This window comes from Argentina silus, assembly GCF_951799395.1.
Source record: "Argentina silus genome assembly, chromosome: 1".
Classification (NCBI taxonomy): Eukaryota; Metazoa; Chordata; class Actinopteri; order Argentiniformes; family Argentinidae; genus Argentina; species Argentina silus.
This window is the reverse complement of record NC_139655.1, coordinates 1,524,798-1,547,297: the sequence shown is the minus strand read 5'-3', so window position 1 is coordinate 1,547,297 and position 22,500 is coordinate 1,524,798. Positions and strand designations below refer to the sequence as shown.

Here is a 22,500-nt window from a genome sequence, read left to right as displayed (position 1 = left end):
ATGAATCGATAACGTCAATGCATATCCATGTGATCCGTTCACACTGACGCTACGGACGAGGCTAGTGTAGGACAGATTTTGGCTGCCTGCCAAGTCATCTGCCGGGCCTCTGCACAACTTGCCTCACAGAATGTTCATTCACTCTTATAACGCTTTACGGTATCCGCCCCATGGTAAATGCTGAACATTTTGTGAGGCAAGTGCCGAAGGAGTGGGAGGGGAAGGGGGGGGGCTACGCAGTGATTTCAGTTTCTGTTTATTGTAAACTGCAGGGCTGCGAGGCAGGCGCAGGAAGTTCAGGGGGGCGGGCGATGACCGTATTTGACCGCTTTTCCCTCGAGTAAAGCGGGACTTTTATGGCAGGAGGCGGATGTGAAGGCAGGGAGGCAACAACCGGGAAATCAAACGCGGGGTATTTGGCGGATACAAATTGATTGGATTCATCTGCTTTTGTTCTTTAAATACCTCCTGCTGCGTGTGTGTGCGTGTGCGTGTCTGTGTTTATGTGTGCGTGCGTGCGTGCGTGCGTGCGTGTGTGTGTGTGTGTGTGTGTGTGTGTGTGTGTGTGTGCGAGCGCTTGCGTAATAAACTTAATCCACACATAATAATTAAACCGAAATAATGGTTGTTTATTTTATTGTAATTAAATGTTTATTCAGCTTTCTTGTGTAAAACTGAAGTAGCCTATTCCTATCACCAATCATGAGAGTGTGTAGGTCGTATATGCGTTCTGTTCATTTGTTCATGATTATTATGTGTACCTGTGACGTGTATAGTCGAGGCTACACTCTTAGAAAAAAGATTTCTAGTTCGTACCAAAAAAAGGTTCTTCATTTGTCCCTGTATATAGGGGAAGCCTTTGAAGAATCCTTTTGGGTCCATGTTAAACCCTTTCCACAGAGGGTTCTAACCCTAACCCTAACCCTGCAGGTTCAGAGGCTGTGACGTGTTAGGGAATTTTATATGTATTTCTTGTAAAGCACATTTTTATTTTTTGTTCGAATCGTGCTGCACATAAAATTTGATTGACTGATGATTGTTAATTTAATGTGCAACTATTTATAAAACAAACATTTAAATTCATTCATTCATTATCTTACCACACTTTGCTCAACTTTAAACTCTGGACGTTTGTCATACCCTCTATGAACAACAGATGGCGCCATATACGAACATAACTAGTGCTCTCTCTTATTCAATGCAGCCACGCCTTCCTTTGGGTGTTGACGAATCACAGCCTTGGGTGTTTGAGTGACGTTCAAGCAAGCCAACCACCATTTAATTGGTCTCCTCGCCCAAACAAAAGACCAATCCACGAGTGGTGTGGGCGGAGTCGACAAAGTATCAACTTCCTGGTTTCCAAAGCGTTGTGTGTGTGTGTGCTTTGTAGCTATGAGAAAGCATTGGCATAAATTGTTGATTTTTATTACGCAAATTACTTAAATCTATACTAATATCTGCTTTGTAATTACTTCAGTTTATTTATTTAGTTTTGTCAGACTTGACGTTACGATGGGCCTGCTGACGATTCTGAAGAAAATGAAGCACAAGGAACGCGAGATGCGACTCTTAATGCTGTATCCTTTCTCCTGTCGACATATGCATGTGTGTCTGTGTTTGGAAATCATCTGTTTTGTTTTTATACGAAGCTACGGAATAGTTAGTTCCTCGTTTCATGCCGAATTCGTGTTTTCTTTGCTCTCGTTCTCTGGACTAAACAAGTAATGCGGTTTTCTGCACGTCACACCCCAGAATAACGGCTGTTCAGCTGCAGTAACGAGCAGGCCTACCGCAGTCCGCTATTCATGTCAGCTCGAAGGTGTTGGTGCTTAACCATGTAAACAGGGGTCTGGACAACGCAGGCAAGACGACTATTCTGAAGAAGTTTAACGGAGAGGACGTGAGCACCATCTCCCCAACGCTAGGCTTCAATATTAAGACGCTGGAGCACAGAGGGTGAGGCTCTCTCTCTCTCTCTCTCTCTCTCTCTCTCTCTCTCTCTCTCTCTCTTTCTCTCTCTCTCTCTCTCTCTCTCTCTTAGACACAGACTTGCACACACAATCATCATAAACATCACTAGGAGTGTCATGTCACAGGTGCACCCTTTATTTTTGACAGGCAGAGAAGGCACACACACAATGAAACAGACACACACACACACACACACAATGAAACAGACACACACACAATGAAACATTCACACAGACAAATGAGTACATTTAATCATACAAAGCATTGAAATACAGAAAATGACAGTCAATACAATAACAACAATCCTTACAACAAGTGTAGCAGGTCAGAATGGCACTACACTGTATTTCCTTTGTCATCCCCTTCTTCCCTCTCCTCTTCTCCCATCTCTCCTCTCCTCTTCTCCCATCTCTCCTCTCCTCTTCTCCCATCTCTCCCCTTCTCTTCTCCCATCTCTCCCCTCCCTTCTCCCATCTCTCCCCTCCCTTCTCCCATCTCTCCCCTCCCTTCTCCCATCCTCTCTCCCCTCATCCTTTCCCCTCTCTCCCCCTCCCCCTCCTATCTCCTCCTCTCTCCCCCCCCCCCCCTCTCCTCGCCCCTCCTCAGGTTCAAGCTGAACATCTGGGACGTGGGTGGTCAGAAGTCTCTGCGCTCCTATTGGAGGAACTACTTTGAGAGCACAGACGGGCTGGTCTGGGTGGTGGACAGTGCAGACAGACTCAGACTGGACGACTGTAGACAGGAGCTCAGCTCTTTGCTGCTAGAGGAGGTACACACACACACACACACACACCCCAGTGCGTGCACACCACGCGTTTCTGATTGGAAGCCACACCTCGCAGTTTTGTGATTTGCTAAAAATCTAATAATGACAAATAATTTACTGTACACACACACACACACACACACACACACACTAGAACCTGTACCTGTATATACACACACACACAGAGGACCTCATACCTGTGTACACACACACACACAGACACACACACACACACACTGGACCTCATACCTTTACACACACACTGGAGCTCGTACCTGTACACACAGACACACGCATTCACATACAGGTGACATCAAGAATGATAATGAGCTTGTGAAATCTATATCTGCTTTTCTATTTCATTGAAACAAACCCAAAGCATGACTGAAGTGAATGACCTGGTGGTGGTGGTGGTGGTGGTGGTGGTGGTGATGATGATGATGATGATGATGATGATGATGAAGTGATCTCTCTCTCTCTCTCTCTCCTCAGAGGTTAGCAGGAGCTACACTCCTGGTGTTTGCGAACAAACAGGACCTGCCTGGAGCTCTGTCTAAGGAGGCCATCAGAGAGGTGAGCACACACACACACACATTATTATTATTATTATTGTTATTATTAAACCTTTATTTATATAGGAGTGTCCCACTGAGACCAGGGTTTTTTTTCAGGCCCCACTTACATTAAAATTACATTGCATTACATTTGCCTACTACAATCAATCCATTACATTCAGTTACAGTACATTAGCCTACATTACAAACCATTACACACAACAACAACAACAAAAAGGAATTACACAATTTACACAATATAACATAAATAAGTGTATAATAGAAGACACGTACACTCCTCGTATGACAGATCCTTTATCAAGGTCTTAAACTGACCGGTAGTCACAAGGGATTCTACTTTGAGTACGTTCTGAAGGTTATTACAGGTATTCAGGCACAAAAACTAAACGGGCACAAAAACTAAAGGCCGATTTACCCGAAGACGAAACATGGAACTTTAAGGGTTGGTGGAGCATGGGACCTGGTCCGGTACTCTGGAAAGCGTGTTTACCATAAAACCAACGATGTGTGGTAAATAAAAACCAATGACAGGCCCTTCTTGAAGTCTCAGACTCCCAACCCACAGACTGATAGAAAAGACAATGGTGGTTGCGGAACCTACCCCTGGAGATGAACCGCAGAGCAGAGAGATGAACCGCAGAGCAGAGAGATGAACCGAGTCTCACGGTTTGAGAACTGGCGCTGCCGCGTGCATTTAAATCGCGTCACCGTAATCAAGGACAGGGAGGCGCGTCTCCTGGATAACGCTCCTCCTACTATCAAAGGTGGAGCAGGACTCGTTTCCATACGAAAAAACAAGCTTAACTCATAAAACTCTTAAATCAGCTTTTCAACATGTGTTTTAAAGGACAGTTTATCATCTATCCAAATGTCCAGGTACTTATAATGTTATCAATATTACGGATCGAGAAAAAAAGCATACATTTGTTTTTCTCTTCATTCAGCACCATCTTAAGACCAATAAGCAATTTTTGAATAGAATCAAAACCTTGCTGAAGGTCAAGAATAGCCTGCTGAACTGAGGGGGAACAGGAGTAGAACAGTATCATCAGCATACAGGTGCAATTTACAGCTGTTCAAGGACAAACCAACATTATTTATGTAAATGGTAAACAGCAGTGGACCAGAAAATTGAACCTTGCGGAACACCTTTATTAACATTAAGATGTGCACACACACACACACACACACACACACTCCATCAGCGTCTCATTTCTGACTCGACACGTGTCTGACTGTGTGTTGTTTACTTTCCTGTGTGTGTGTGTGTGTGTGTGTGTGTGTGTGTGTGTGTGTGTGTGTAGGCCTTGGGCCTGGATGACATTAAGACCCACCACTGGTGCATCATTGGCTGCAGTGCTGTGACTGGAGAGAACCTGCTAACAGGAGTGGACTGGCTGCTGGATGACATCGCTGCACGGGTCTTCACCACAGACTGATACCCTGTGTGTGTGTGTGTGTGTGCGCGTGCAAACGCTGAGACTCAAGTGGCCTAGCTGCAAGCCAATTGTACAGCGCATATTTAATGTTCATTTACCACATTTTACTGTGTTTTTTCACACACACACACACACACACACACACACACATACACACACACACACACACTGAGGCTGGGTCACGTGTGTGTATTCCAACACTGACAGACTGTAGGTCAAATACAGCACCTCTTGACGTGCTAGCTGCTAGCTGCTAGCAAGTCACTGGTGCCACGTGAGACAGTTGAACTCCTTCAGTGGGACAGGATACACTGTATACTGGTGGAAGCTGGTGGAGGTGGGAATCAGAGGTCTGGCTCATTGTAATGAATGGAATGAGGAATGGCGTCAACCACTGATGCCAAGGCTAGATTTACTTTATTCACTGGGCCTAAATGTGACAGGATGTATACCATGGCTAGGTTAAGTTATTCTAGGTTAAAATGTCAAACTCAGTGCCTCATGTCTGTTTCCCATTAAAATCAACAGTCCCAGAGGAAAGGTGTTGTCCGACTGTTGATTTCATGTCCGACTGTTGATTTCATGTCTGACTGTTGATTTCATGTCTGACTGTTGCCATGTCTGGATTTCATCGCTATAAATGAAGTCAGGTGAGGCTGGTGTAGGTAGAAATCGGAGGACGTGCTCATTGTAATGCATGGAATGGGATGAGGATTTGATGCATCACAAAGAGCCTGTCCTCTGATTTCTACCTCCACCAGCCTCCCCTAGATGCATTTCATCACACTGTGAGTGGTTGTGATGCCCAGATAGTTTCCCAGGCAACTGCATGCATGTCTGTATGACAAATGGCCTAAAAGAAAGTATTCTATTCAGACCTCTGGTCCTTGCACTACTACTTGCTTTATTATTATTATTATTATTATTATTATTATTATTATGCTTTATTATAACTTTATTATATTGTATTGTTGATGTATTGATTGTTGTTGTACGAGCAAGATTCAAAAAGCATTTCACTATGTCACTTATGATAGGATGTATGTGACCAATTTGATTTGATTAGATTTGATTTGAGGGCCACAGGGTCTGCAAGTCCCAGTTTCTCCATTATACTCGGATCATGAAGTCACCGATTGGCTAAGGAGTCGGCCTGCACACCTGTCTCCCCTCAGGTATTGGTGGAGTTCATGTTAGTAATCGAACAGTAGGTAACGTTGCATCTGGGAAACAAGTATATAAGAATTACTTGTTTTCAAGTGATACAATCAATCTATGATCTAAGGGGAGGTAGAATTGGACAGGCTCATTGTGATGCACGGAATGGAATCAGAACATGCATTTGACTCCATGTGTGATAGAGTGGAAGTGGACAAATGAGGAGAGTTATTCAAAGATGATTATACAGTTTCATTAATGCAGATAATAATATTTGCACGAACAAACTGTGGTCTCTGCAAAGTAATCCAAATAAATTATTAGCACGTCTGTCCCTTATATCCACGAGAAAATGCTGTATCATTTATTTTGGCATAAACATGTGTACAACATCCTCCCTTTGGCCCAAACCCCATTGGCTTTTAAGAATTGGATCAGAACATCATCGTTTTGACATCATTATGATTTGTTTTTCTTACTCCTGTCCCAATAACAACACCTGGGTCCTATTAGCCATTATTTGATAAGCATGAATTAACATCAGCGATTTCTTAGAAAGGCTATCACTGAACTTTCTGTCACATCATTCTGGGATTTTCCACCACACATGCATTACAATGAGCCTGTCCTCCGATTTCTCCCTCCACCAGCCTCAAGTATCGGTTTTGTAGAGATAGATACTACCAGCTCTGATTTTGTTGGCGCCACCATGGTAACATTGTCAAATTATTCCCGGATACACTAGAGATTACATTCTCTCAGATGCAGCTAGCTTTAAAATATACTTTGAAAAGACTACATTGATCACAGGAAACGAGGGACATCACTGGAAAGCGTGTCTGCCATAAAAGCAACGATTCTTGAAGTCCCAACACACAGACCGATATAAAAGACAATGGTGGGTGCGGAAACTATCCGTGGAGATGAACGGAGGCTGGTGGAGGTGAACGGAGGCTGGTGGAGGTGAACGGAGGCTGGTGGAGGTGAACGGAGGCTGGTGGGGGTGAACGGAGGCTGGTGGAGGTGAACGGAGGCTGGTGGAGGTGAACGGAGGCTGGTGGAGGTGAACCGAGGCTGGTGGGGGTGGAATGAATGGCTCATCGTAATGAATGGATGAGGAGCGGGTATCAACCCGAATGGCCCCAATCTAGGTGAACATTTTCTATTGGCTAAGGATGGTCACGTGGGTTGCGGGGGCTAACCGTTGGAAACGGTTGATTTGAATCGATGGAAGAACAGGTTCTGAATAGGAAACTGAGGCAAGTCTCATTAGTTAGTGAATATAATGTAGTGTAAAGCTTAAAATAAGTTTAGTCACGTAATAATAACAATCAGATCAAGTATTACAACCTAAAATAAGTGTATTCTACATGTCGGCTATCTTGATAACCCTATAAGCTTGGAAATTATTCGTTAGCTAACGTAACGGTTAGCCAACAAGCTAGCCACTAAAGCTGACGTATAAACGACAGGTTAATGATCTTGTTAGACCCATCTCCAGATGTCCGACCCACCTCCAGATGTCCGACCCATCTCCAGATGTCCGACCCATGTCCAGATGTCCGACCCATGTCCAGATGTCCGACCCACCTCCAGGTGTCCGACCCACCTCCAGGTGTCCGACCCATCTCCAGATGTCCGACCCATGTCCAGATGTCCGACCCACCTCCAGATGTCCGACCCACCTCCAGATGTCCGACCCATGTCCAGATGTCCGACCCACCTCCAGGTGTCCGACCCACGTCCAGATGTCCGACCCATGTCCAGATGTCCGACCCATCTCCAGATGTCCGACCCATGTCCAGATGTCCGACCCATGTCCAGATGTCCGACCCACCTCCAGATGTCCGACCCACCTCCAGATGTCTGACCTGTTACAGGGAGTGGACAGCGAGGCCGGGACGGGGCAGGTTGTTGAATGTTGGCAAGATACATTACCTCCACCAGCCTCACCTGTAAGTCATGTAAAACAGTGCAGTGGACAAATTACTAGTGATGGCAGTGCGACACTGAAGCTTCGATACGTGCTTCAAACCCTGAACTACAATTCCATCGAAGCACTGCTTCAAAGCTTGCTTTGGTGCGAAAAAATCATGTGACATATGACGTCCGAAGCAGCAACTGCTTCGTTGCCTGAATGAATCACCTGACTGGTTCGCGGTCCAATCAGGTGATTGACTGGCACCGCCTCGTCTCGATTCTGACAGGTGACAGGTTGCGACAGTTTTGAATTTGAGTGCCTCAACACTTTATAACCGCTCTAAACAATGCACAATTTGTGGGTTGTCGTAGTAGGTGCGTTGTTGCTGTTGAGTTGTTGGTATTGCGTTTGTATTCTCTGAGTGTTCTTCTTGTAATCTTTGAGTGTTCCCCATCCCACATAATCACCCCCTGCCAGTTACACAAGCACACCCAACCTATGCCATATTTTCCCCAGCACTCTCCTCAATAACACAATAATCAATCTTTATTTGTAAATAGAACATGATATTCAGTCTTAGTGTGTGTGCATCAAAGAATTTTCAAAGCAAAGATACTTTAAATCCAAGGGTGATCAAAGCAAAGATGCTTCAGAAGAAAAGATCCTTTCTACAAAAGTAAAGTAGTTTCTCCAACACTGCTCATTGAGGTGTGTGTAATTAAAAGCCTTCTGTCCACCAACTAGCCTGCCTAATTTGACTGCAGCCTTGCACTTCACCAGGAGAGGTCACTGTAACTGAAGCTTTGAGTAATGAACCCATTTTCTAAACAATTGGCTCAAGTGGTTCAGTGCTTCACAAAAGCTTCATTTGCCCATCACTACAAATTACACCAAGTGTTTTATATATCCCGGATTGTAGACATCAATATAGAAGAATGCTTCTTAAATTCTAATTAACACTTAGTAAATTAACACAACCTGCCAGGAGGCCCAGAGCCACCGCCTTGCCTGCCGAGGTCATTAATCGCAGTTAAATGTCTTAAGTTTTAAATCTGAAGGCAAAATGAGCACACTGGACTTGTCTTCAAATCGTATTGGTCACATACACCGCACAGCCGTGATAGTGAAATGCTTCATGAATCTAGCTCTGCATACAAGTCAATAAATCAATATGTCTGCTATTTTGCACTTCTGGTTAGACGCTAACTGCATTTCGTTGTCTCTGTACTTGTACTCTGCACACTGACAATAAAGTTGAATCTAATAAGGTAGTAATAAAACAATGGCAGTGTGGCAGCAATGACTGTTTTTACATTGGTAATGTAAACGTTCAACTTGCCACACTTCTCAATGACTCAATATTGGATGTTTATTTTGGAAGTCCTTCACTGTAAACTGAGACTCAGCAACTGTTTCAAGTAAAGAAAGCCAGTCCATAATTTCACTTGATCCAGTTTAATCTCTGATATCATGTGAAGACAAATCAAGCAGATCAAATGTCCTGATATTTAAACACACTTGATTAACATCTGTTGCAAAAATTTAATTGTGGGAGTGTGCCATGTTGAGCAGATGTGGTGGAGTCCCAGCAACGGAAGACACCTGGTACAGTGGTCCAACCAGGACACCACAGCCCTGAAACAGGAGGGGGGGAGGACAGGTGTGAAACTGACAGTTTGATAAACAAAAGTTACAGATCATGAGTTTACAGTGTTGATCAGAGCGTTAACCAATCAGTCAGCTTTACATCAGACTGGGGCGGTAATAATACCTCATCACTTCTACGTCACAGTATTTGATCACATGTTCAGAGTGGAGGCAGAAATCAGAGAGGCTCATTGTGATGCATAGAGCAGAATGGAATCACAAGAACCCCATCCTGTGATTTCTGCCTCTACTGGTTAAGATCAGCTTACAGACATGGGCTGGAAGTCACTTCAAGTATCAACCCTCTGAACCGTATACACACCTGTGATTATCCACCTGGAGACACCACAAGGTTCAAGGCAAACATCTGGAAAGAAGGTAGAATAGTCACATGATGCAGATAACCAGTGGCTTAGAACCAGACATGAAATCTACAGCTCAGAGTGTTAACCAATCAGCTTTACATCCGACTGGGGCGGTAATGACATCCCTTTCATACTGCACTGAAACACAGCCCGGTAGAGAGAGAGGGAGAGGGGGGTCATGTTCAGGTACAGCAAAATCAGAGTGAGAACCAGTGTCTGCACCTGATCAGGTAGTCTGAATAAAAACCCAAGCAAAGAAATCACTCAATAAACCCACAAAGTCTTGTTTCAGTTGACTCTCCCATTTCCTACACAATCTGTCAGGCAGACCATAGGACTACATTTCCCACACCAGAGGACCACAGCGCCAGGAACTGGTTCAATGTGATGCAGAAGACTGAAGGGGTACACACCTGCTCACGCGTCTCCCAGCACTGCACGGCCCTCTGGGGCACACGAGGAGAGGCACTACAAAGGGAAGAGTGGACGTTTAGGTTCATTCAGCCGTGCGGTCCCTCTGTCACTAGTCTAGCATTAAGGAGGCTCTGGGATCAGAAGGGGCTTCTCAGTCACTACTCTAGTTGTCACCATGGGGAGACTCCCAACCCTATGAAGATCCCCTCCATCAGAGAGAGCAGCCACCTTACCCCTGCACACTAACAGGCTTCTCAGTGACCAGCTGGCCCAACAGGAGGGCTGGGGGAGAGCACCAGGGTGAGAATCCAAAAGACTGATGTTGTGTGAGTTTCTTCACTTCCTACATTTCATTAATATAAGACGGAGGGGAGGTTGATGCTCATGCTGACCTTCACTTCTGGACATGCTGGTTGCTGAGAGGAGTGTGTGTGTAGGTAGGCTCCGCTCCAACCTGGAGAGGAGATTGAGGTTAAAGGTCAGACGGTACCACATTGCAGCACACCAGCTCTCCGGGGTGGCAGGTAGCCTCAAGGTTAGAGGCCAGCAGGTCGCTGGTTCCATCCCCACTCCAGAAGGGAGCCGGGTGTGCTAGTGCATCACATCCCTACAATTGATTGGCCAAAATAAACAAGTGTTCTAAAAGAAGCTTTAGATCAGAGTTTTAACCAATCAGTCAGTTTAACATCAGACTGGGGCGGTAATAACAACTCATCACTTCTGTGTGTACCCACACTTAATGGGGGTCATTTAAAGGTTGTCTAAAGCCTGGGTGCATCACCCCCAGACACCATCTAGAACAGCCAGCTAATCCCCTTTAGAGCCAAGCCGAGGTTCTAGACCATGGTTGACACCTGTGGGTCAAAGTGATGTGGAACACTGAAGGGGCTACGTACCTGTTTCACAGGTGTCCCATTCCCGGTCGGCATACAAGGAGCCGTGCTGCAAACAGAAGACGGCTGGAGTTAGTCTAGCGGGACCATGCGGTGTGGAATAAGCATGAACGCGTCACGGATGTTCAGACAGAATTCTCATGTCATTCGTCTTCACCACAGGGGTATGGGTCGCCCCCTCCAATGAGAGAGCAGCTACCTTACCCCTGCAGACAGGCTTCTCAGTGACATGCTAACTCATATGCTGGAGGAGGCCACCTGGGTGAAGTCTTGACGGGACTTGATGTACCTCATCCTGACATCCTATAGATGCAAGAAGGCGGGGTTGAGAGTTGCTCATACTGACCTCAGGGTTTCTCTTCTGGAGGTGGTGGCGGGTGTGTGTGCGGTGGCGGGTGGGTTCACCTGCAACAAGTAAATAAGAATGAGGGTTAAAGTTTACACATCAACCTTTTAGATTTAGAGACCAAAGCATTAAGACATAATTTAAAAGAAGTTCAGTCATTATTTTGTGCGCAATGAGCAGCATCAGGTCTAGATCAGAGAGTTAACCAATCAGTCAGCTTTACATCAGACTGGGGCGGTAATAGGAAACATCACTTCTGGACCCATGGAAGTACTCAGACAGGACTAGTGGTCATAGCCATTAATACTAACCTCAGGCATCACACAGCCTCCTGCAGTCCCAGGGTGGAGTAGACACTTCTGGAAGACAACACATGATTAGGAGGCATGAAGAGTTAGTAGCCTCTGGAAAACTAAACTGTCAGCCATTTTAAATCTCAGGACATTTACATCCAGTGGCCATTTTGTGTCATGCCAATCAACTACGGTCAGCCATTTTGTGTCTCCTCTGGTCCCATCAGACAGTTGGTAACCCCAACAGGCCCTCCCCTTGTTGCCCTGGCAACACCAGTGGGTCCACCTTTGCAGGTTCTGGTGTCAGCCAGGGCGTAAGACACGTGCAGGGTTTCATCACCAGAACCAGGAGGGACATTATACACATGTACAAGCTTGGATAGATGTGAAACTAAAACCGCACTCCAATCCATGCATTCCTCTTTAACCATACAGCAGAGAAAGTTGTACACAGCAGTCTGCACTAGTTACATGACAGGCTTAATACATCATGTCACAGTAGCTTCATGCTCAAGGAGATCACCTCCTCCCCCAACTACAAAGTGAAAGCATTCGCTGTCCTACAGTTGGACACCACCCAGACACGACGCTCCTGAGCACCAACACACCTTCAGTAGCAGTGACATCACAGCTCCTGACCGGCACCACAGAAGAGACCTAGAAGAGAGACATTGGTTGAGTCAAGGTGGTGGGTACCAGGCCTCTGCTGGCACAGGGAGAGGGTGGGGGTACCAGGCCTCTGCTGTAGTCAGCCATTCCGTTTCTCAGCACGAGTTCAGACGAACGAGATTCCAAAATGCATCTCATCACTTACAGCAGAGGGCCAGGAGGGGGCAGTCATGAGGGACAGTTTAACCCAAACAATACATCTTTTAGTACCATGTAGTAAGCCCTAAACAGATGGCCTGGATAAAGCCTTCTAGACTAAGACATCAGACTAACTTTTGGGGTGAGATCCTACTTTAACAGTTATGACAGGCTATGGAGACCACATGTCAACATTCTAGAGCAGAGAGGCCCTTACCAGCCAGGCAGAGCCCTCAGCCAGGCCACCATTTTGTTCCCGCACATCAGTCCGCCATCTTGTCACTGGACACCAAACCTGTAAAACAGAAAAACAACTTCAGTCTACAATCAACAGGACAGCAGGAGGGGGCGGGGCTTCCTCTCTGCAGTACGTCAGGTATGAAAGTTCTCAACAGGAATTCAGACGAACGAGATTCCAAATGTATATCATCATGTGGTTGCAGGGAGAGACGCGCAGGCCGGTAGATGCCAAGTGGGATCGTCAGGACGACCCTGATGTTATCGTTTTTAAATCTCCACATCAGTCAGCCACCCCAAGAATCCCACTTAGCATTCACCCTACCGGGATAAGAACCAACAACTTACCATGGAGCTGGGAGTCCTTGATGCAGTCCCACGGGTGACCACAGGGGGGCAGCATAGACTGAGGAAGGGAAGGATTGGGAAGGTGAGTGTGACATTAAACAGCATTGAGAAAACCACAGGGGCTAGATACAGTCACTCAGTTGTTCGTGTCGTTTCACATTGGTTCAAAGTGAGCTAAGTTAATCATCATTGGGACTGTATGGTGCAGGGAGTAGTCAACCATTACGGTCCCTGGCAGCCATTTTGTGGCCCCGAGTCCCGACTGTGTGGCCATGCTGCTAAGCGAAGACGCTCTTAGAAATGGATGAGCCAGTAAATTTGCCATCAGGTTAGTTAAAAAAACAACTATATTTTACAACAAATTCTACTTCTTGCTTAGCAGCATGTCAACCAACGGTAGATCAGTGCCCCCTCCCACATGGGGGGGAGGTTGCCATAGTAACTGTTGGGATGGAAGAGTTTTTACCTGTCGAGAACTGGGGGCTGCTCCTCCAGACACCAGCACTGCTCCTGTCGGTCAAGAGGACAACATTGTAGAATGATTGGTCACAAACCTTCAGTAGATCAACTTTGTACCTGTGTGGCCTGAGGTGGTCCTGTGGCCTAGCACCACAGCTAGGGAGTTAGCATGTCGGCATGTCCCATGACCTGCCCCCCTTACTCTCCTGTCTTGATCTAATAAAACAAATAAGGGTGGGACCGCCCCACTCAAATAACCTCTAAACTTTGTACTTGTGTGTGTGTGTGTGTGTATATATATATATATATATATATAACTTATTATTCTTAAATCTTCTGTAATTGCGACTGCCAATGGCCCCTGGTCTGAGCATTGATTACTTTATGATGACCAATGGACAGTTGATCCACTTACTTAAACAAATGGAAGTGTTGTAAGTCACTTTGGATAAAGGCATCTGCTAAATGCCATGAATGTAATGTAAAATGTATAGCCATACAGAAGGCATGGACAGGATGAGTCATGAATGGTTTGGTTAATATAAATCTGGCCATAGCAACAGTCACTCAGTAGTTCATGTCGTTTCACATGGGTTCAAAGTGAGCTAAGTTGATCATCACTGCGACTGGATTGCACCTGTAGCCTCAAGACTAGTCAACGGGGGAGTTCGGGTGTCGGCATGGGCTGTGGTCAAGTTGTTGACCTCATCAGACTTACCAGTAGAATCGGCAAGCGAAACGCCATTCCATGTCACGAGGCACTCACCTAGGACAGAGGAAGGACGTGTTAATGTCTCATTCATAGCAGTAGGTGAGCAATGGAGTCACCGCGGCAATCAGATTATAGGTAAGCATCACCGGCAGTCAGATATATGCTTGTCTACCATTGATCATCATATTAAACAGCCATAGAGTAGAAGACAGAACTGGGACAGTCTTGTAAGCTCACCAGGGCAAACATTCCAATTCCAGAATGAAACTGTTTCAGAGTTGGTTCCATGGGGCTCTCAGCATTCCAGAATGGAACTCTTGGGGCAGTCAGTTCAAAACAAGGGGTGGAAAATCTTCCTCACCATCTATGGAAATGGAAAACATGGGTAAGAAATACATCTGCCAGTGGAGCCTGACCTATGAGCATCAGTAGGGGCATCAGATAAAGGTTGGCATCAAAGACATCAGGCATATGCTTGTCTTTATAAAAATCATCATTGAAAACCCTATACATCCTAATGAGGTGTTAACAGGGTTGCCACTCACAGGTCAAACGCAGCCTTAGCCTTGCATGAATCTGCATCATATCTGTAATGGCACAAGAACCATAATTAGCGGGGCAACGACAAGTTAGAAATACTTAAACAACTGGCTTTAACCACATGCATAAGGAGCCCGATGATACTCAGAATCTGGTAAAGAAGTTTCTTCAAAATCTGATTCGGTAAGAGAGAGTTCTATTATCATCACCGTAGCATTGAGCTCTGGGCTAACTAAGGACACTGTGGCTAACGGACGACCCAACTACTAGCTGCAATCAAGCATGAGCTAGCTTATAGCTAGACAACACGTTGGAACAGGGGCTCTGGGAAATACTTTACCTGGGCAGCAAACGGGGGTGATCACGGGGGTACCGTCGCCTCCACGTGGGTGTAGCATCTTGAGGCGGAAAAGAGGAGGTGGTTAGCTCTGAGGTGACTGACCGGGCACACGTGACAATGGCTGGCTACACGTGTCTGCGGCAACACAGATCGCTACTCGTTGGTCTAAGACAACGCAAATATGCAGGTCCACGAATGTCTCTCGTCAGAAAGATAAAAGGTACAATCACAGTCATTCAGAACAGGTCTGTGTAAGTTCTCATCATAGAAAGACATCGCGAGAGCTGCGCCATCTAAAAGTTAATACATACGACATCGTAACACGACCCCTTTATATGCATAAAATATTTACGAAATATTTTCAAATGCACTTCACATTAGATGTAGATCAAGTAGTTAATATTAACAAGTGCCGATTTATCGAAGGATGGCTGTGGATTGTCAGCCAAAGCGAAGGCTCCGGCTAGTATTGCACTGCAGAGGCTAGCTACCTTATTCGCGATTTAGGATTCTGCATTCCCAAATACATAAGTCAAAAGAAATGCATTCCATCACTATTCTGTATACAATGAACGCCAGAGGTAATACACGAATGTTTAACTGCAAGGCTTCTCAAAGAAGAGAAAGACCGAGGTGAGTGCTTACCATGTGTAGACCGGAGGAGGAAGTGGACCTTCAAACGGGCTCCAACGCCTTTTATCTCCGGTCCGTCTCGAGGACACCGCCTCCTTTTTTATTATACGTCAACAAAACTACTCGCAATATCGTCTATATGATGACGTTATGATCATCAATATGACACAAAAATGCAAAAAAAAAAAGTTTTCTACGACAAACTGAGAAAGAAAATAGTCAACAATCATTTAAAAAGTTGGACAACTTTATCGAATACGTCATTTCCGTTGAGGTAGGGATGGTCAAGTCATTTTCAGCAGGCGGTTCCGTTGACTGTCTCCTCCATGCAGTAATGTTCCCATGATCTATTTCTATGACAATTATTATTACAATCTGTACTATAGAATGTATTTTTGGTCAACATTGATTCAACCATCATTGAAAACTCAATGCATGTTCAAATATCCCAAAACACACCCACTCCTATGACAAAAGCTCAATGAATGCATGTATTGTTTCTTACCAAGATGCATCCATCAGTGGCCTGAGGTAGTCTAGTACCATGGCCTACAGTAGTCTAGTACCATGGCCTACAGTAGTCTAGTACCATGGCCTACAGTAGTCTAGTACCATGGCCTACAGTGGCCTGAGGTAGTCTAATACCATGGCCTACAGTGGCCTGAGGTAGTCTAGTACCATGGCCTACAGTGGCCTACAGTAGTCTAGTACCATGGCCTACAGTGGCCTACAGTAGTCTAGTACCATGGCCTACAGTAGTCTAGTACCATGGCCTACAGTGGCCTACAGTAGTCTAGTGCCATGGCCTACAGTGGCCTGAGGTAGTCTAATACCATGGCCTACAGTGGCCTGAGGTAGTCTAGTACCATGGCCTACAGTAGTCTAGTACCATGGCCTACAGTGGCCTGAGGTAGTCTAGTACCATGGCCTACAGTGGCCTACAGTAGTCTAGTACCATGGCCTACAGTGGCCTGAGGTAGTCTAGTACCATGGCCTACAGTGGCCTACAGTAGTCTAGTACCATGGCCTACAGTGGCCTGAGGTAGTCTAGTACCATGGCCTACAGTGGCCTGAGGTAGTCTAGTACCATGGCCTACAGTGGCCTGAGGTAGTCTAATACCATGGCCTACAGTGGCCTGAGGTAGTCTAGTACCATGGCCTACAGTAGTCTAGTACCATGGCCTACAGTGGCCTGAGGTAGTCTAGTACCATGGCCTACAGTGGCCTGAGGTAGTCTAGTACCATGGCCTACAGTGGCCTACAGTAGTCTAGTACCATGGCCTACAGTGGCCTGAGGTAGTCTAGTACCATGGCCTACAGTGGCCTGAGGTAGTCTAGTACCATGGCCTACAGTGGCCTACAGTAGTCTAGTACCATGGCCTACAGTGGCCTGAGGTAGTCTAGTACCATGGCCTACAGTGGCCTGAGGTAGTCTAGTACCATGGCCTACAGTGGCCTACAGTAGTCTAGTACCATGGCCTACAGTGGCCTGAGGTAGTCTAGTACCATGGCCTACAGTGGCCTGAGGTAGTCTAGTACCATGGCCTACAGTAGTCTAGTACCATGGCCTACAGTAGTCTAGTACCATGGCCTACAGTGCACACATATGTCGGCATGGTTGATTCATAACAGCTTTCGATCACCTCAGGAACACCTCCAGGGAGCGGCTGACACTTCGAGACTAATGCGTTGTATTATTGCATTATTGTATTCTGGATGAAACACGTGAGGTTCTAGAAGATTTTCCTCTGTCTGTCTTTTCCACTGGCCAGTCAGACTGGGTTTGTACTGACAAAACAGTCCTGACAGCGGTGGGATTCGAACCCACGCCCCCGGAGAGACTGGAGCCTTAATCCAGCGCCTTAGACCGCTCGGCCACGCTATCGTGGTTTGGCTGTCTGCCGTTCAGTATGTGACGGGTCAGCTAGCCAGGGACTTCAGCCAATCTTCAACGCAAGCTTTCGTTCTCATTGCCAAACTTAATAAATACTGCACACTCAACTTCCAACTCCTTTACTGGTCATATCATAATGTAACTAAGAAATTCGCTGGAAAGAAACTTGCAAATAATTTATGGATTCTTTTTTTTTTTTTGTTGAATAGTCCTGACAGGTCGGAGGCTGAAAAGTTCGTCTGTCCCACTGTAACCATGGTAACGTTTTTGACAGCGCATATTTTATCGGGGTACGTTTTATGCTTCCCAAAGATACTACATCTTGACTGTCCCTCCAAAAGACCTCTCATCACCACTACCCCCTGTACAGTTTCTCTACTGGAAATACATCTCTACTGGGGGACGGAACTGCGGTTTCCAATGGGGTTTCCAATGCGTTTTTTCTTAACTATGATGCAGGTGATTGATGGTGATGACTGGTAACTATTTTGATAATGACATCTCAAACTCAAAGTTTATTGAAACATAAAAATAACAACAACAGCGAATGTGGAAAGTGGCCAATGGTCAATTGTTAGAAACTTGATTTCTTACGTCCTCTCTTCCAAAGGCGTTAATCTTTAATGAATTATTGAACATAGATAGATAGATAGATAGATAGAAACTTTATTTATCCCAGGGGGAAATTCAGGTTCCAAGTAGCATACAGACATAATTCAGGTTCCAAGTAGCATACAGACATACACTGTAAGGTCACGTTTTATCATAATAATTTCTAAAAAGAAAAAAAAGAAAAATAAAGATTCGTCAGCAGTAACCCCCCCCGGTTGCTTCCAAGTTGAATTCGTGCCCCCTCAAAAGAAAATCCGTACATGACAGACCTGCTTTCCTCCGTCCCTCCACTCGTTTTGAGGATAAGGAATTAGATACAGTAAACACATATATCAGCCCAACAACAAAGCTTTGATTTGATAGACTTTATTTTTTTAAAACGAGAGTCAGTTCCATACAGTAGTAAAAGAAAACTAAACTGATTCACTCTTTTACATTCAATGTTTTTTTGGGGGTTTTTTTCTGGAGCAACAGTAAATAAATCACAATATTACAGAGATGAAAAGATACATGTATAATAAACCACCTGAGAGAACAAATCTGATAAAGCATTCTAAAAGGAGAATGTCACAAGAAAATGAAAATACACATTTCTAAAAACAAGAAGGTATATAGAGATTATTTTCTATTAAAGTCAAACCTTAAAGGTGCAATCTGGAATTTCAACAACAAAGCTACTGCTTTTTTGGTAAACAGCTGAGGGACGGGGCTGGAGAAACGTAACCACTCTCAATTTCATAGACAGAGCAATGGATGCAAGGACTGACCATCCATGAGACCACAATTATAGTTTTAACCATGTTTGGTTCTGGTTACCATGGTTACCATGTTTTGAAGCTATACAGTGTTTGTTTACAATTTGTTTACAAACAATGGAGTAAAACAAGCATATATTTTGGGTTCTGATGGGGTAAGGCAGTTGAACTAAACTCATAAGGCATTTAGAAGTTATATACTTCAAGACTCAATGGATATACATATATAATTCATTTAAAAGTCAAACTAATTTATGGACCAATCCCAGATAAAAGCCCCTTTAAAATCAAATAGAATCATAAACATGTCACACACAACTCTGTAATGTATAAAACAAAAAAGGATAATCATTCTAATATCAATAAGATACATATTTTAACGGCTAAACAATTGTTATCTTAATCAGAAATAAGTATTAGAAGCCTCAGAGTCCAGCTGCTTTTGACCACGATCCAGATTCAAAAATCTGAAAATGAATGAGAAAATATTGCAAGCTGTCATCATTAAACACCACAATCACGTTACATCATGTAATCATGTTACACACTCACATACAAAGAGAAGAGAGAGGGAGAGATGGGGTTGACACTGAAAAAGAATAGATGAGAGAAATCAGATTTCCCCGAACTCACCCTCACTGTTGCTGCAGATGAAGTTGAGTTCCTCAGTCTCAGGCAGACTGACCCAGAGATGATCCCCTCCCTTCTGTACCGCTCCTGTGTTCCCACCCTTCTCCCCTCCGGTCCCAATGCCCTGGGCCCAGTTCTGGTAGCAGCTGGACTGGGCGCTGACCCAGAACCAGATGCCCAGGGTGCGGGAGTATCGAAGGCCCAGCCACACGTGAGCAGTGGAGGCCGTCTTGGCCCTGGCCACGACCCAGCTCTGGATGTCTTCATCGTGGACAGAGACCAGGTCCACATGGTTCTCTCTGCAGTAGTCCTGGGCATCTTTCCAGGTCTTATTCTCACGAACCAGGGTTAGTTTATCTGGGGGAGTGGAGTGTTGTACTCTAATCAGTCCCACCAGTGAAAGCTGCTGGGCCCCGTTTCCCTGCCATAGATTAAATCTAGTCCTGGACTGTGGTGCATTTTTTAATAACAAATCTCTATTGGAGATGCTTTTTATTCTAGGGTCAGCCTTCATCGACGTCTGGGACCCCGGCCGTCGTAATAATTATAATAACTGTGTTGCATTACAAGAAGAAGAGAGAGAGTAGAGCAAAAGGAAAGAGTAACTCACCATCATAGCAAAAGAAGGGAAGATTAGAAAAGAAGGGAAAGTTGCTCTGTCTTCACGGGCATGACGTCATGATCCAGAGTCTACCTTGAATGTGTTATTAGACATATCTGAGCGGTCTGGATCTGGGGAGAGCTGTCTGCATGTGGTATTGGTTTACTGTTAGTCAACTATGTGAACACTCCTTTCTAATGTAAAATATCACGTTCCAAATGTCGCTAAACAGATTTCAAATAGTTGACTATTGAGACTCATTGAGTTCATGTTAAGTCACGTTCTGTGGAGCTAAACAGAAAATGGATGGTAGATTTCAAATAGTTTTCAGAGTATTGAGACCTAACATGGTTGAGTTACGAGGTGACACACTTTATTTTGTGAGGAGTATAAAAAAGGCATCTTACATTGCCATGGGGGCATACATTATTATATACATTATTTATTTTTTTCATTCTAAATATGTTTTTAGGGCATTTCTGCTTTATTGGGATAGAGACAGTAGAGATTGACAGGAAGGATGGGAGAGAGAGAGAGGAGGGATGACATGCAAGATAGGTCGAGGGTCGGAATCGAACCAGGAACCTTGCGATTACGTGGTAAGCGCATTAGTGTGCTACGCCACTAAGTGCCCCGAGTGCATACATTTCAGTATAGATGGTCCCAGCAGGAATCAAACCCACAACCTGAGCATTGTTCGCGCCATGCTCTACCAACCGAGCCACAGAGGACCACACTTTATTATGATTAGTTCATGTTACCTGCTAGAGTGCCCGATATCTCCACCTCACACAGAGTGAGAATCTTCTTGTTCCCAGGGAGGACCACACTGACGTAGCGACCCTCCGTGTTGTTACAGTGGAAGGTGGAGGTCTTTCCTTCTGGGATTCTGATGTTGACAGCACATCTGAGAGAGAGGGAGAGAGAGAGAGGGAGAGAGAGGGAAAGAGAAAGAAAGAAAAAAAGAAAGAAAGAAAGAAAGAAAGGTCGATATGTAAACTCAACAATGTAAATCCATAAGGAACACAATGGCTTGTATGAAGAGAGATATACTGCCTACTGCCCAAGTACTCAGCACTCATCAAACGAGTGAAACCTACAGTGAGGACAGTCAAGGTCTGGCCAGAGGGAGCTGACTCAGCGCTCCAGCAGCGTTTTGGAAACACTGACTGGGGTGTGTTTGCCACTCAGGCCACCCATGACTCCCACACGGACATTGATTCATATGCCTCATCTGTTTTGGACTACATCAATTCCAACATCAGCAGTGTCACCACACTCAAGCGGATCACCACTTTCCCTAATCAGAAGCCATGGATGAACAGTGAGGTCCGACTCCTGCTGAAGGCACGCGACATTGCCTTCAGATCAGGGGATGCTCGGGCCTATAGCTCATCTAGGGCTAATCTGCAGAGGGGCATCAAAAAGGCCAAGCACAACCACAAGCTGAGGATAGAGGATCACTTCAGAAACAACTCTGACCCCCGACGCATGTGGCAGGGCATCCAGGCCATCACAGACTACAAACCAACTAACACCTCACCCCTCTCCGTTGACGCCTCCCTCCCTGATGAGCTGAACCACTTCTACGGCCGCTTTGACAGGGACAACAAGGAGGTGGCCATCAAGGCTGTGCTCCCTGCGGATCACCAGCCCCTCACTCTATCTCCCACCGACGTGTGTGCGGCACTGAGCAGGACTAACGCACGCAAGGCTGCTGGTCCTGATGGGATTCCCGGACGCGTCCTCAGGGCCTGCGCTGTGCAGCTGACTAAGGTTTGGACTGACATATTCAACCTGTCCCTAGCCCAAGCAGCTGTCCCCGCGTGCTTCAAAACCACCTCCATCGTGCCGGTGCCAAAACACTCCACTGCAACGAGCTTAAATGACTTCCGACCAGTGGCACTCACGCCCATCATCATGAAGTGCTTCGAGAGGCTGGTCTTAGCTCAACTCAAGACCTGCCTACCACCCACACTGGACCCCTTTCAATTCGCCTACCGGCAGAACAGGAGTACAGAGGATGCCATTTCAACGGCACTTCACTCCGCCCTGTCCCACCTCGACAAGACTAACTCTTATGTGAGAATGCTGTTTATTGACTTCAGCTCAGCATTCAACACCATCATCCCCTCTCCAAACTC

General features: G+C 45.4%; 3 protein-coding genes across 7 annotated transcripts in view; 1 reads left to right on the top strand and 2 right to left on the bottom strand.

Annotated features, from left to right (window-relative positions):
• The first annotated feature begins 278 nt into the window (after positions 1-278).
• Positions 279-5,281, top strand: arl2 (ADP-ribosylation factor-like 2). Of its 2 annotated transcripts, XM_083673355.1 has the most exons (7): positions 279-412; positions 1,205-1,373; positions 1,478-1,577; positions 1,846-1,956; positions 2,578-2,740; positions 3,230-3,310; positions 4,617-5,281. In XM_083673355.1, the coding sequence occupies exons 3-7, from the start codon at positions 1,513-1,515 to the stop codon at positions 4,749-4,751; spliced, it is 555 nt and encodes a 184-aa protein (XP_083529481.1). In that variant the 5' UTR covers positions 279-412; positions 1,205-1,373; positions 1,478-1,512; the 3' UTR covers positions 4,752-5,281. The 2 variants fall into 2 exon arrangements, with proteins under 2 accessions (XP_083529481.1, XP_083529480.1); XM_083673354.1 differs by having other exon boundaries at positions 1,205-1,577.
• A 3,917-nt stretch (positions 5,282-9,198) lies between these two features.
• LOC310804781 (uncharacterized protein) lies at positions 9,199-15,890 on the bottom strand. Of its 2 annotated transcripts, none has more exons than XM_083670121.1 (16): positions 15,877-15,890; positions 15,232-15,289; positions 14,897-14,938; positions 14,589-14,715; positions 14,358-14,405; positions 13,647-13,690; positions 13,181-13,238; positions 12,813-12,890; positions 12,312-12,445; positions 11,807-11,854; positions 11,496-11,554; positions 11,153-11,198; positions 10,649-10,710; positions 10,256-10,310; positions 9,800-9,844; positions 9,199-9,465 (listed from the first exon to the last, which is right to left on the bottom strand). In XM_083670121.1, exons 5-10 carry the CDS (start codon positions 14,382-14,384, stop codon positions 11,815-11,817), a joined length of 381 nt encoding a protein of 126 aa, XP_083526247.1. In that variant the 5' UTR covers positions 14,385-14,405; positions 14,589-14,715; positions 14,897-14,938; positions 15,232-15,289; positions 15,877-15,890; the 3' UTR covers positions 9,199-9,465; positions 9,800-9,844; positions 10,256-10,310; positions 10,649-10,710; positions 11,153-11,198; positions 11,496-11,554; positions 11,807-11,814. The 2 variants fall into 2 exon arrangements, with proteins under 2 accessions (XP_083526247.1, XP_083526248.1); XM_083670122.1 differs by having other exon boundaries at positions 12,397-12,445.
• Positions 15,891-18,439: 2,549 nt separating this feature from the next.
• The window catches only part of LOC310814790 (uncharacterized protein), a 7,846-nt gene continuing 3,785 nt past the window's right edge, over positions 18,440-22,500 (bottom strand). For all 3 annotated transcript variants that reach the window (XM_083684294.1, XM_083684295.1, XM_083684293.1), the window contains 3 exons: positions 21,118-21,263; positions 19,759-20,112; positions 18,440-19,592 (listed from right to left, as the gene is read on the bottom strand). In XM_083684294.1, the coding sequence (XP_083540420.1) occupies positions 19,585-19,592; positions 19,759-20,112; positions 21,118-21,263 (508 nt within the window). In that variant the 3' untranslated portion in view covers positions 18,440-19,584. The remainder of the gene's footprint in view (positions 19,593-19,758; positions 20,113-21,117; positions 21,264-22,500) is intronic.